This window comes from Anabrus simplex, chromosome 1, assembly GCF_040414725.1.
Source record: "Anabrus simplex isolate iqAnaSimp1 chromosome 1, ASM4041472v1, whole genome shotgun sequence".
Lineage (NCBI taxonomy): Eukaryota > Metazoa > Arthropoda > Insecta > Orthoptera > Tettigoniidae > Anabrus > Anabrus simplex.
Genome location: NC_090265.1, coordinates 1,610,145,901 through 1,610,160,645, shown reverse-complemented (window position 1 = coordinate 1,610,160,645; position 14,745 = coordinate 1,610,145,901). Strand labels below are relative to the sequence as shown.

General features: G+C 40.7%; 1 protein-coding gene across 4 annotated transcripts in view; it reads right to left on the bottom strand.

The window, feature by feature from the left end:
* Nucleotides 1-14,745, bottom strand: part of LOC136858588 (uncharacterized) — a 187,184-nt gene that overhangs the window by 27,624 nt on the left and 144,815 nt on the right. For 2 of the 4 annotated variants that reach the window (XR_010858650.2, XM_068225627.1), the window contains one exon: nucleotides 1,239-1,786. The exons of the other annotated variants lie outside the window; for them this stretch is intronic. Coding sequence is in view for 1 of the 2 variants with exons in the window: in XM_068225627.1 (XP_068081728.1) it covers nucleotides 1,616-1,786 (171 nt within the window). In the remaining variant the exon portion in view is untranslated. Of the gene's footprint in view, nucleotides 1-1,238; nucleotides 1,787-14,745 lie in introns of those variants that run through there. 4 annotated transcript variants of the gene reach the window in all.

The following is a 14,745-nucleotide window of genomic DNA, read 5'->3' as shown; positions in this document are numbered from 1 at the left end:
GAAGGGAGTGAAAAATGAAATAGTGGTGGTGGTGGTTATTGTTTTAAGAGGAAGTACAAATGACCAACCACCCTCTATTAACTCTATTCAGAAGGAGGAAAATGGAAGGGATCCAACATCTCGAAAAATGAAGGTATTGGCCAAAAGGGCGTAAAATAAAAGACTCCCTAGGCCTCCATATGTAACACTGTCGGGGTCGGAAAGGAGAGCCCCTGGGGACCCGTTTTGTCGCCTCTTACGACAGGCAGGGGATATCGTGGAGGTTACAGAAATTAGGAAGATGTTCGATATTTCAAAAATGAAGGTATCGGCAAAGGAATGCATGGCCACGAAGGGCGTGAAGATGAAAAACTCTCTAGGTGTCGCAAACCTAAAGGCCGCCATTCACTATTGCTCCATACGTCTGAATGGACTTCGAACTCCCGCAGTGAATTGGGGAACCGCGGTCTGTTAAAGTGGTGCGACGAATCTGCCAGATATCTGCCGCGTCAAAATCTAGCAATCAGTTCTAACACGCCACCGCACCCTCACATAATGAATGCGGAAATCGAACGTGGAGAGGCTCCAAGCCACCGCGAGAACCTGCTAGTTAGTGGAGAAACCGTTGTTCAGGTAGCATGAGTCAATTGGAAGATACCGTCGGATACACAAAGTGTTTCGAAAGATGTCAGGGCGCGACTTTGTTTTGGAGGTGACTGAAAAAATAAAAAAAATAAAATAAACAGTTGTCATGCCTATGGCAGATTCCGAGTAGTGACTCCTCTTCTTCTTCTTCTTTGTCTACCGTTTTCACCACACTCGTGGGGTCGCGAGTGCGAACTGCGTCGCACATGTGGATTTGGCCCTGTTTTACGGCCGGGTGTCCTGCCTGACGCCAGCCCTGTATGGAGGGATGTAATCACTATTGCGTGTTTCTGTGGTGGTTGGTAGTGTAGTGTGTTGTGTTGTGTTGTGTGAATATGAAGAGGAGAGTGTTGGGGCGGACACAAACACCCAGTCTCCGAGCCAGAAGAATTAATCAGAAGCGATAAAATCCCCGACCCGGTCGGGAATCGAACACGGGACCGTCTGAATCTAAGGCCAGTACGCTGACCATTCAGCCAACGAGATTACGAATAGAGACTATCAAGACTAAATAAAAAGAAATGAAGCTTTAGAGTAATTTGCGTGCTAGAACGCGAGAGGGGGCTAACCTACAAATTTTTAACAAATGAGTTATTTACATATTTGGACATTAGTCTACTATTATATATTTATTATCCCATAATACATGAATAATTATTGTCCACTTTTACATTCCTACGGTACAAAAGATTTTGAAATAACTCTGAATCGCAATCTTGCAGTGCGAGAGAGAGAGAGATAAGTCAAGCGGTAACATTACGTCAGCTAGTGGTAGCCAATAGTACACGAGCTTGCAGTCATATGTTTCAGTGTTGACCATGGTTGACGGTGAAGATGGTTCTGTGTCTAGTAGTTGTGAGAAATCTAGAAAACCTACAAGAAATGAAGAAAGAAAACTACTCTCCATTGGCTGTTTGAGAAGAAGTTAAGGTTTTGAACAAAAGAACTGGACGACCTCGGAAACACAGAACATCAACAGATTTCAACCCCATCACAAATTTTTCACGCTTACAAAAAGCGGAATGTTGACAGGAAAATTGCTGCTGCAAAACACAAGGACTTGTCCCTGCTCCCATCCATTCCCAAAAACCATCATGCTGCGGACCATGCTCTTCAGCCAGACACTCAGGTGCAAACAGCGAGGATGAAGAGGATTCATAGGCTGAAATTAAGAATAGGCTTAGAGTCAGTATGACTATTAGTAAATTTTAAATGTAACAATAAATTAATGTTGAAGTAAATATGAACCTAACTGCATTTTAAAACAAGTAATTGATGAAAATTGTACTGTTGTAAAAATAACCCAGTTTTAAAAATTCATTTTTCAGATTTGGCGATATGGAGCTGAAATTTTTCGGATAAATAATGGATATTAGTAGACGATTTTAATTTTCCCATATTTTTAGACTATGAATAATTCTTTATGAAGCAAAAACGCGACTGTTAATGTGCTCAATTTCATGCAATAAAGACAATCGCAAAAGTCAAAATATCTCAGTTCCATGTCCGTGTGGGTTAGCTCCCTCTCGCATTCTAACACTCTATTAAATACTCTCTTCAACGCCAAAGAAACTGAAGCAAAGAAGGGCTTGGTGTTTAAAAAAAAAATATTACTGGTATGTAAAGATTTGCATATGGAAGAACTCTTAGAAGTGTCAGTAGCATGGGCTTACAGCATACTCTGAATGTGTTAAGCGGCCGAAGTTAAAACCTGCTTAAGTTTTGGAGAAAACAGCGAAAATGATGGAAGCTCCTTTAAAATACCCTAAAGAAAAGGCGGAGTTGCCTCACTTTTTGAGAACACTTAGTGGAGAAGTTGCGGTCAGTGAATCCTACGAAGTCTCCTATCTGTGAGAAATTAATTGGTGACGTGGTTTTCCTCACGAACATTGGCAACCTGAATGCAAATACAAGGGTGATAGCCGATGCTACCAATGACGTCTCTAATGCAGTAAAACCTGTATTTAGCGCAACCTTTATGAACCGGAATACTGTTCATATCGGAAAAATTTTCCCGTCCCGTGAATTATGGTTTAATATTCATATAGGTTTATCTATTTTTAGCGGAACCTGTCTGACGCAGAAACGAATGGAAATTTTGCTACCATAAGGGAAAATATTTAATTTCATTCTTTTCATTAAATTTTCATGTATTCCGAATAGATCTAAAATGGCCGAGACAGCAATCGACCAGGAAATGTCGGTGTCTGTGCTCGATGCTGTAATTTGGATCACAGAAGCAGTGAAAGGAGTGTCGCCAAATACGGTATGTCAGTGCTTTCACAAAGCCAAGTTTGTCTTACACCCTTAAGAAGGAATGGAAAATTCTAAATTCCCATGGAGGGAATTAGATATTTTTCACCAATAGAGCATGTCAAAAACATATCAGATGTAAGGTTTTTCAGGCGTTTGCTCTATTAACCAGCGTTTCGTCTTAGGTCTGACACTAGACTCGTCAGAGTGGGATTCCCTCCATGGGAATTTAGAATTTACCATTCGGAATTGCTAGGCAGGCAATAATTCCATTGTGGAGATTTATATCCCGTATGCAATTATCAGACTGTGCCTCATATATAGGCTTCTGATAAGCTCACCTGCATACACCCAGCGTCAGTGGGTAGGATCTGACACATCACACTCTGACGAGTCCAGTGTTAGACCTAAGACGAAACGCTGGTTAATAGAGCAAACGCCTGAAAAGCCTTACATTTGATATGTCCCTGGAGAAGGAACCATAATAAACGACGAAAATACTGGTGTTCTGGAACAAACTCTTGAACAGTGTAATTATGGTCACATCAATGCAGAAGATTAGGTGACCATTGTTCTAGAAGTTGAGACAGAGGCGGCTTTAGAAAACATCGAAGAGTTCGTTACCCATCACCTCCAAGAAAAGAAATTATTAATTGATGGCGATGATGACGAGAACGAAGACGATGAAAAAGACGGTTCATGCAATGTGAAGTCCTACCCACATGCCCTATCAGCCGTAAAGGGCATTCAGACTTTTTCGCTAGTGAAAAATTATTCGACATTATTTGACATGCCCGCATTTTGATTGAGAACCGTGTTACCAGGGATAGTTGTGTCCAGCGTATAATTCTGGATTGCTGGAAGAAGTAAATGATAGTACTGTACAGTATTACTGTTGGTGATATTTCTATAAAACATGTGTATTAAATGAGTGTATGTGCTGTACTACTGTACACTGTGAGGAATTTCTAAGCAAAAACAGATTTGTGTTAGTGTTAATGAACTCAGTAGCGTAGCCAAGCCCGACCAATGTTGGAGGTGTTGTATGTATGTATGTATGGTGGGTATTTAGCCCGAAGGTTGGTTTGATCCTCCACAGCTCCCCCAACAGCTGTCATAAATAACCTAGGTGTCACTGAAGAAGCGTACTAGGGAAATGAGGAGTAAGGTAGTTTCCCGTTGCTTTCCTCGCCGAGCCAGAAGTTGCTATTACGTATTAGTCTGCCAAGCCCACTGAAATGCATGCACCAACCGACCCTATGAGCAACATTTTGACACCATTCATAATAGAGACTGGCTGCGTAAGGAATAGTATTACTAGCATCGCTCATACCTCAGTCACTTTCATATTGTAAAAGCCAAGGATAAGACTGAAACAGGTCATTTATTCAAGCCCATACCAAAAGATATAGTGCACTGTAAACACTACATCTCGCCAGAATAGTTACAAAATGAGGATAGAACATAATGAAGGTGCTTGTGCGTGTGTGGTGCGCGCATGCATGAGTGTCATAAGGAAACTGATACAAGTGAATTATGCTGATTTGCAGATTGCAGTAACAGTACATTACAAAATCATACATTAAAATACAGAACAAGAACAATATAATCGAAGTGAATAGCTTTACCGCGAATGGTATGTTCCAGTGGCGTGCATTGAACCCCAGCTACCCCAGCGCTGCTGGTGCAAATAATTTTGTATTTGCATTTTCTTATTGTTTCTTAGAACGTTTCTTTATCAAGTTAAAAAGACTAGAAACAGCTAAGTCAAGGCAAGTACAGCTGTCTCGATAACCCACTCGCTCTGCTGCAGTTCAAGTCTCTCCAGCGAGCTAGCTTCCTTCGCCCGCCCGAAAGAGAGCTACCCCAGCGAAATTTAAGTCGCTTGGTTGCCGCCCGGCAGGGAGATGAGGTGTACAGTGACTCTATATGTGACATATAGAGTCACATTTTTTTTTACGGGGGGCCCCCGTAGCCCGCTCCCCCGGCGTGGCAATCGACACAATCTATATTGCCTCCGACATGCTATTAGTTCTAAGTAGAAAGAGATAGCAGGGAGAGTGGGAAGTGATACAAGGAGCATCTGCCTGTTTCCATGTTAAACACGTTACCAGGCGATTTTGTATTGGTAGGATGGTGTTAAGGTATGGTATTGAAGGGTCAGGGAAAAATCACATAGGCAGAAAAAAGAAAGAGCCTACATGTAAAACCTGACATCTTTTGATAGCACATGCAAGGATGTGGGCTGGAAAAGTCCAGAGGTTGTGTTAGTTAGGAGTATGTGTCATGCAATCATAACCATTTACCTAGCTTTTGTCAATTATTATGGGGAATCAGTCCTTCTTGTCACTGCCGGGTGCGGCTCGGGTCCACTGGCGTCTGGACTTTGGGCCACAGGTTAGTCCCTTGGTCCAGCAGCCAGCAGTCCCTGGTGCCAAGTCTCCATTTAAGGAGAAGGGGAGTAGTGCCAAGCCTTACTTATTGTAAGGGGCATCTTCTTTCTCGCCTGATGACGTCCTTTCTTTGCGGTCACTGTAGTGAGTTGGTAGCTGTTGGCCTCGCTGGACATTCACAGCGGCTGACGGCGGGGAAGCTGCTAGCTTGGGTACATGTTAGTTGTAATAGCTAACACTCGAGGTGTTCAGCGCCACACACCAGAGGCTACAAGAAAAAATAGTATAGCCACTTGCACATAGTCTTGCTAATAATAATAGCCATTTTATGAAATTAATTGTAATAAAAGTACTTCTTTTATTTTTCGGATTTCGGCATGTATGAAGTTTTTGGGAGTGATTCATTGGTGGCACGTGCAGAGTATTTTTTTCGATTCACGCGGAAAAGTATTTAGATTGCCCAGCACAAATCCAAAGCCAAGCGAGAAGTACGGTACAAGAATTTTGTATTTGGTTGCTCTGTACGAGTGGATTTGCCTGTAATGGTGTCATATTGTGAATTTTTGCAGCGTTCTCTTAGATTATAGATGACTTTTGGTGAGTTGTGTGGCGTTCTTCGTGAATATAACACTGGTGTACCTCGTGAGGAAAATTTTCCCTCGTTTGTTGCTGTACCTACGCTCAGTAAGCGAGTGAAACTGTGAAACTTCGGCGATGGTAAAATGGCTGCAAAATTTTGCTCATTCAATTTAGGTTGAGCATTTTAAGTTAAGAAACAAAAATGTAAGCCCCAGTCCATTTCTGTGGGAACCATGACTGTACTAACCAAGCGTCAGCGGGAAAAACTGTACTGTAAATACATTGTTTAAAATCTGCTGTAGTTCAATTATGATGGTGCCGTCACTGCCGTGAATACCAATTTGCGAATATGTGGCTGAAACTATTCTTATTCAAGTGAGTTAAAATTTCATAAGTTCTTTAATACCTAAATTGTCTTATTTATTTATTTATTTATTTATTTATTTATTGTCTGATCTGTTTGCTTGATATATTTCCACTTAGCTATCTAGTGTGTATATAAAATAGAAATATTGACTTTAGAGAGAGCGGCAGGGCTGCGATTGTTTTATTTTTATTTTATATTTTATTTAGGTTAAGGAATGTGTTCACTGCACGCCATGTTCAGATTACAATCTAAAATCCAACTTTCGAGGCTTCTTAGAAAATAGATTCACGAGAGCTGTTGGTTTTGCAGTTATGTCTCTGTGAATGTTCAGAAGAGCTAACTCTTTGAGTCCACTGTCACTTGTTTATTGTCAGTGTATGTTTATTCTCTTTTGTAAAAATGCCATGGGGGGAGGGTTATAACCCCCGTAACTCCCCTCCATGGCCTCGCTTCTGGATGAACTAGTGTATATACTAAGTGTATATACTAGTAAGTGTGTGATGAGTGTCAATATTATATCTATTACCAAACAAAATCATATACAACTACTGCTGGATTATGTAACGGAGGTATGTGGCCTACTTATGATTTTTATTTTATTTTTAACCACCTTTATGAAACGGAATTCTGCATGCAACGGAAACAATTTCCGGTCCCATGGGTTTTCGCTGAGGATAGGTTTTACTGCACCATTATGCAGCTTTCTTGGATACCATAAACTATCAAACATTACATTACGGTACTTATTGTTGTATATTTTGTACTTTGTATTTTTGGGATGGAATTAACTGTTTATTATGAAACAAATCAAACATTAGAACAGTTCAACTTACCTTCGTATATTCTTGTAAGCAGAATAGAATATATCTTTATTATTACATCCAGCATTTGGGGTGAGATTACAGTTGGGTATTTCAGTTCTTCCTATGGACATCCAGATGCCAAAAAAGAGAGGGTCGATGTAGGCTTATTGCCAGTTTGAAATTAGTATCTTGTTTTTTAATAAACTGAGTTACTAACACCATCAAATGAAAGTATGTTGGCTCGTCCATTTTTCTCATATCATTCGCCAAACTTCTGGCTACAAGTCCAAAGACTACTGATGAATCAAGTTCACACGCGAGTTAATAACTCGACTGAGCAACCACTGCATCGCCCGTACTCTCCTTCTTTTTTCTTGTCTTCGTCCAAGGGCAGCAGCGATCAATAATTTCTTTACGTCAAGGACAATAGTTGATGAAATAAGTTAATTAAACGCAATGCAACGAAAAGGCCTATACCTCCTGTTGATGAGGAAGCGACTGGCAAGTTGTGGTGCGGCTATGAGTGGGCCCTGCTTTTAGACGTCATTCGTTTGGATGTCATCCGAATGAGTGCGCTTCATTCCGAGCAATAGTGAATGCCGGCCCTAATACCGTCGGGTTTGGAAAATAACAAGAGTTCACCAAGGGAGCTTGGATAGGAAAGAAGAAATGGAAGGAGTGCCAGACTCAGCTAGGGAAACCGTGGTCCCCAAACCACGCTCCAAAGTTCAGGGCCCCTGGTCCCCCTCTTAGTCGCCTCTTACGACAGGCAGGGGATATCTACTACCCCCACCCACCGGGACTCATCATTTGAAGTATCTTTGCACTTGTGACATGATCTGTCCATGAAACGTTTAGCATCCTTCGGTAGAGTCACATCTCAAAGGCCTCTAATTTATTAAGCGACTTTGTCAAAGTCCATCTTTCAACACCGTAATAGGGGACAGAAAACACATTGTAGAGACTCAGTTTGGTGGCTGTCAACTCACGATTTTTAAAAAGCAGTTTTCCCATTTTGTTGAACAAAGTCCTGACTTTTTCATTACGAGACTTCACTTCATCCGAATTTTCCCGTTGATCGTTAACAGTGGTACCGAGATATGTGTATTTCCGGACCTGTTCTACACGATTCTGGCCCATTATAGAAGATGGCATGAAAGAATAATGTCTTGCTTATGACCATAACTTTTACTTTCTTTACACAGTATTAATGTCAATAATGTATCCGTGGCTAGTCTATGCCACTCTGTCGATGAGATACTGTAGGCCTAAATATCCCGGGCTGTCTACAGAAATTACAGTGTCATCCGCATATCGAATATGGTTTACCTACAGGCCATTTAAACGCACTCCCGTACCTGTATATTGCAGTGCTTACCAGAAGATATTTATATTCTCAGTAGATGTTAAATAGAAATGGAGACATTATATAACCCTGCTTTACACCCCGTTCGAAATGTACATCTTCCGTGTTCTCACCCGTCAATCCTATAGAAGCAGTCCGATTTTGGTATAAGTTGGCAATAATACTCCGATCTTTGTCATATACATAGACCGATGTCTTAGTTTCTGAGAGTCAATAAAACGGACATAAATGTCAACATTTATATCTCTGCATCGCTGAAATAGTACATGTATGCTGAAAGAGCTTCCCGTGTGCCAACTGCATTTCGGAATCCAAACTGTATAGGTGAAATTTCTTCTTCGCAGAGCTTGTATATTCTTCTGTAAATAACCTTCAGAAAAAAGTGTCAACAAATGGCTCATAAGGCTTATCATACTGTAATCGTTTATAACTCCAGGGTTTTTTTTCTAGGGGCTTTACGTCGCACCGACACAGATAGGTCTTATGGCGACGATGGGATAGGAAAGGCCTAGGAGTTGGAAGGAAGCGGTCGTGGCCTTAATTAAGGTACGGCTCCAGCATTTGCCTGGTGTGAAAATGGGAAACCACGGAAAACCATTTTCAGGGCTGCCGATAGTGGGATTCGAACCTACTATCTTCTGGATGCAAGCTCACAGCCGCGCGCCTCTACGCGCACGGCCAACTCGCCCGGTCCCGGGTGTTTTAAGCAGTACTATATGTATTCGGGAGATAGTAGGTTCGAACCCCACTGTCGGCAGCCCTGAAAATGGTTTTCCGTGGTTTCCCATTTTCACACCAGGTAAATGCTGGGGCTGTACCTTAATTAAGGCCACGGCCGCTTCCTTCCCACTCCTAGCCCTTTCCTATCCCATCGTCACCGTAAGACCTATCTGTGTCGGTGCGACGTAAAACAACTAGCAAAAAAAAAAAAAAAAAAAAAGAGAGCAGTACTATGCATTTCGATTTTATCCACTTGTAAGGAATATTGCCAGAATCGTAGATGTCATTGAATATTATAGTCAGCCACTTCACATGGTCTTTATTAAATCATTTTTTAAAATCTGCAATGTTGTTTCTGGGCCTAAGGCGTAGCCATCTTCCATTTCCGTTTGTACTTCCTCTACCAGAATATTCGATCCTGTTTCATAGTTTATCTGTGGCGGTTCTGGCCGCTTGTCTTTGGTTTTCCAGAATATAGTCAGTCCAGTTTCTGATAATAAGTTCAGGTGATCCTCCAGGAGACTTCTGGCTCTGCGTCTGCATCAGATGTCTGTGTGGAAGTGTAAATAATGTACCATTGGCTGCTGTCAATCTCACAACATTATCGAGGTCACTTTGCAGTTGCTCACAATCTTGTAACTTATTTATTACTACAGAATAACATCATCCGTAAAAAGCCTTGTCTCTGATTCCACTTCTTTACTAATATCACATTTATATACGGTACGGTATATAGGAAAACATAGAGGTCCAATAATACTGCATTAAGGAATTACCCTTTTAATTATTATGGGGTCACCGGACGAGTTGGCTATGCGGTTAGGAGCGCGCAGCTGTGAGCTCGCATCCGGGAGATAGTGGGTTCGAACACCACTGTCCGCAGCCCTGAAGATTGTTTTCCGTGGTTTCCCATTTTCACACCAGGCAAATGCTGGGACTGTACCATAATTAAGGCCATGGCCGCTTCCTTCCCATTCCTAGGGCTTTCCTGCCCATCGTCGCCATAAGACCTGTCTGTGTCGCTGCGACGTAAAGAAACTAGCAAAAAATTTACAAGGTCAGATAAAGCTTCGCCTACTATAATTCTCTAAGATCTATTTTCTAGAAATATAGCAACCCATTCAGTCACTCTTTTGTCTAGTTCAAATGAACTCATTTTTTCCAATAGTCTCCCATGATCCACCTTTTCAAATGCCTTAGAACAGGTCAATCGCGATACAGTCCATTTGACCTCCTGAATCCAAGATATCTGCTATATCTTGCTGGAATCCTACAAGTTGAGCTTCAGTGGAATAGCCTTTCCTAAACCCGAACTGCCTTCTATCGAAACAGTTCTTAATTTCGCAATCATGTCTAATATAATTAGAAGGATGCTTTCCCAAAGCTTACATGCAATGCATGTCAAACTGACTGACCTGTAATTTTCAGTTTTATGTCTATCACTCTTTCCTTTATATACAGGGGCTACTATAGCAACTATCCATTCATTTGGTACTGCTCCTTCATGCAAACAATAATCAAATAAGTACTTCAGATATGGTACTATATCTCAACCCATTGTCTTAACTATATCCCCAGAAATCTTATCAAATCCAACCGCTTTTCTAGTTTTCAACTTTTGTATCTTATTGTAAATATCATTGTTACTATAGGTACAGTTTAATGCTTCTCTAGCGTTAGTCACCCCCTCTATCTGGACATTATCCTTGTAACCAACAATCTTTACATGCTGCTGTTTGAATACTTCTGCTTTTAGAAGATCCTTACATACACATTACCCTTGTTCATTAATGATTTCTGGAATGTTCTTTTATGGTACTTGTTTCTCTCCTAAAGTACTGTGCCGTATCAGAGCCATGAATTAGTGATCCAGGCATATATATTCAAAATTTTATTAAATATATTCTGTATTTGGCGCGCGCGGATCCGTGGGGGGAAACGCGTGAGCATTGAAAGCCAGGGGAAGTTCCATCCAAGGAGCGAATGCGATAGAGATAAGCTGTGTGACGAGAATAGAAGAGGGCAGGGCTCGATCACGTACCACGTGATAATACTGTGGGGGCGAGAATCACGGACAGCCAATATTCCGCACAGAAATTTTATGTGGGAAGCCAGCCTAACGGGACGAAAAGGTGAGGAGAGATTATTTTATCATCTCAAATTATTCTATGATTAGGAGAACAAATGACACCACATGCATCTTTGGAATTATGTACAGAGATTGTCCGGAAGGGGTATGCTAAATATCCCGTGGAATTTAAATTACGCAGTAGTGACACTATCACATAAAGAAAGCATCCCCACGCGATGAACTGCACACGTGGCCTGTCACGGGGAGTCCCGCAATTGCTTAAGAGGCAGGGCTGTTACTACGGATATTGCAAGATAGTTTACGAATGGATTAGCTTCCGCACACAATCGAGATTCATGGAATACGTTTAGCTACCTCTCGAGCGCACTGCTTCACTGATATTCGCGATATCAATGGAATAGATTGATATCCTCTCCGGGAGGAGTATAGGGTCAGCCATCTTGTGCCAGTCTTAATAAATAGACCAACAGTCGGGAACTAGTCTTGGAGCCTACTTCACGTCACTCGTCACAAGAATATGCTCCTTTGTGCGGGAATGATTTGAGAGATATAAGCTCATATTGAAAAAACAGTACACGAATGTATGTGTTTGAGAGCGATCTAATATGGAATAAGTTATATAACTTTCAAAAGGGACTGTGATATTTTTTATAGATAACAGGGCATAACTTCTGTGCGTGACGGTAGCCCTGAGATCACTATCAAGGGTGATTGTAACATTAAGTTCATGAGTGGATAATATTCTGTGTTGGTGTAACAGTGTCTTCAGTGGAGAACGAGAAATTCAACCATGTTCCAAGAAACAGCTACCCAGCTCTGGACCCTTGGTATACCAGTGATGATCGTTACTGATATGGAAGGCTAAAGTCTCCCAGCATGGACCCCCCGAGGCTTGAACGGAAGACATCATGGAAGTATTCAGATAAGTGCATTCCGTTTTTAGTAATTATGAATGCGTATCTTGTAAATATTAATAGTAGATTAGGATGTATTTTTTTTTAAAGAGAAAATTATATTTAAGTGCTTAGCGTAGGAAGCTTGTTGAGTGAGATAATGTTATTGATCATGGTGGAATCGGTGTAATTAATCCACTTTCACCATTGGGTTACAGTAATCGCGCAATTCATTTGAAAGGCGGGTTAGATGTACAGTTTTTATTATTTTTTTAGAATAGACGCTTTATAAGTTACTTTGTGAGTGCATTAGGATAAAGATTATGATGATGGAATATATATACTAGTCCTATAGTCACTGTATGTAAATAGAGTATAATTAATGCATACATTTTCTCTAGATGTATGTATGCACTCAATATATTTTCCTTTAAATGTCAAATTAGTAGTAGATTTATGGCATAAGGTCTTTGGATACAGATATTCTGTTTGATGTATGAGGAACAACGCTGGGATTCGAATCAGCAACCTCCATTTAGAATAGGGGTTTCCGTAAGGAAACATTTTATGTTAATTCTTCTATTCCCCTGCATTGTAAAGAAGTATAATGTTTCTTATATGACTAATTATCGAGTTAAAAAGCACCGTTTCTTTTTTTATTCTTCGGTGTGCTCAGGTCACGAACCCGGGTCTGTATTTCTTGAATCTGTGTCAATGTGAGTTAAACAGTGATCCCTGTTAATGATCTAGTTATTAAAATTGTATTTTGCTGTCTTACAATAGGTTACTGATACGGTCATATGTATGATAAGTTTAAAAGCATATGTTTTTTTTTTCAATAGATGAGAAGTTTAGAACACTGTGTGAGGTCATGCAGAGTCGAGATTTTAAAAGGAAACTGGTGAGCGAAAAGAAGACAGGCGGGCGGGGTGACCCATCTGTTTCGGCTGTCACTTTGAAATGTATGGCTGAGGGGAAAACAGTGTTATGGTAATATACAGACCCTTGACCAAAAATCGTAATTTCCTTCACAAAGGAGTTGTAAATGGGTTCTGTTTGTTTCGTATACAAATAAATTGTTCGGCCGTAGGGCCAGGTAATTAATTAATGAATTTAGGTGATAGGATCCCTTTGCAAATAAAATAGATTCAGCAACCCGCTACGATACCAGACGACCCATGATTCGAATCCCGGCATATCCAACGTGGAATCGCCCGGGTCCCTTTGACCTGGACAGATATATTTATACAGCCAGTGATTGAATGTGTATTTTTCTTTTAATTGTTTTTCTTTGTGTTTCTTGACTCCTTATACAAGTGATTTAGGGGCTGCCTGGCCGAAGCGGTAAAGGCGTGCTCGGTTCGCCCGGAAGGACGTGGGTTCGAATACCCGTCAGGAAGTCGTAAAATTTAAAAACGAGATTTCCACTTCCGGAGGTGCATATGGCCCTGAGGTTTACTCAGCCTACACCAAAAATGAGTACCAGGTTAATTCCTGGGGGCATGGGCGGCCGGGCGTAGAGCTAACCACTCTACCCCACCACGTGCCGAGGTTAACAATGGTGGAAGCCTTTACCTTCCACTCCTCCAAGGGCCTTCATGGTCTGTAAGGAGGTGACTTTGCTTTGCTTTTTATACAAGTGATTTGATTATGTGTTAAGAGTAAATTCTGACTTTACTCACGTAATGATGTTGAGTTCGTCTTTCTCTATCGCGAGTAGTGGACCACACTATTATGTCTATAATTTCATTTCATTTTTTTGCTTTGTTTATTAATTGTAGGGGGGCATTGACCACTCAACCAGTTTCAAGTGTTTTCTTGCTTAGTTGTAACTTGGTTCCCTGTATCGAAGGGAATGTCATGTAAGTTTCGCTGACGCATTCGTAATTACAGTAAATTGTCATATACGATCTTGGGGATGCATTTATCTGAATAAAGATTAACAATCATCTTGTCCGGCAAATTAATATTATTTTTGTTAATGTATGTATTTTTTAATCACATGTAATCGATGGTATGGTTCCAAAGACTTGTATATTATATTATCTTGAAATATGATTTTATTTTGCCAAGGACATTAAAATTTAGTTTGTTCTTATTGGAAGTATTTCATTTTGCCGGAGAATAGTGCGTTCTGAATTTCCTCCACACCCTTAAGTCTGTAAGCGAGATATAAATTTAGAGATACGGACAAACCACCCCAGGAGATCCTGTTGTTAAGATCAAGGGTGCGGAGAAGTGTGTGTTCGAATCCTGCACTGGTCCTGGACGATGCCACATCTGTTGTCATGGACACTGAACTTTGTTTTCACTGTGGGTTCGTATCTCAGGCCAGAAAGGGTTCAGTACCTATACATACTCTTCCATTTTTCACTAAAATTTGTATGACTGCCAATTATGCTTGCCATCATGTTATCCTTTGCTGACTTCTTTGCTAGATTCAACTTCCTAGTAAGTTCCTTCAATTTCTCCTTACTTCCACAGCCATTTCTAACTCTATTATTTCCAATCTGCACCTCCTTCTTAGACTCTTAATTCTCTGTTATAATAAAATGGATCTTTTACCATTCATTAACGCCTTTAAAGGTACAAACCTGTTTTCACATTCCTCAACAATTCTTTAAACTCATCCTTGATATCACAAATCCATGTTCT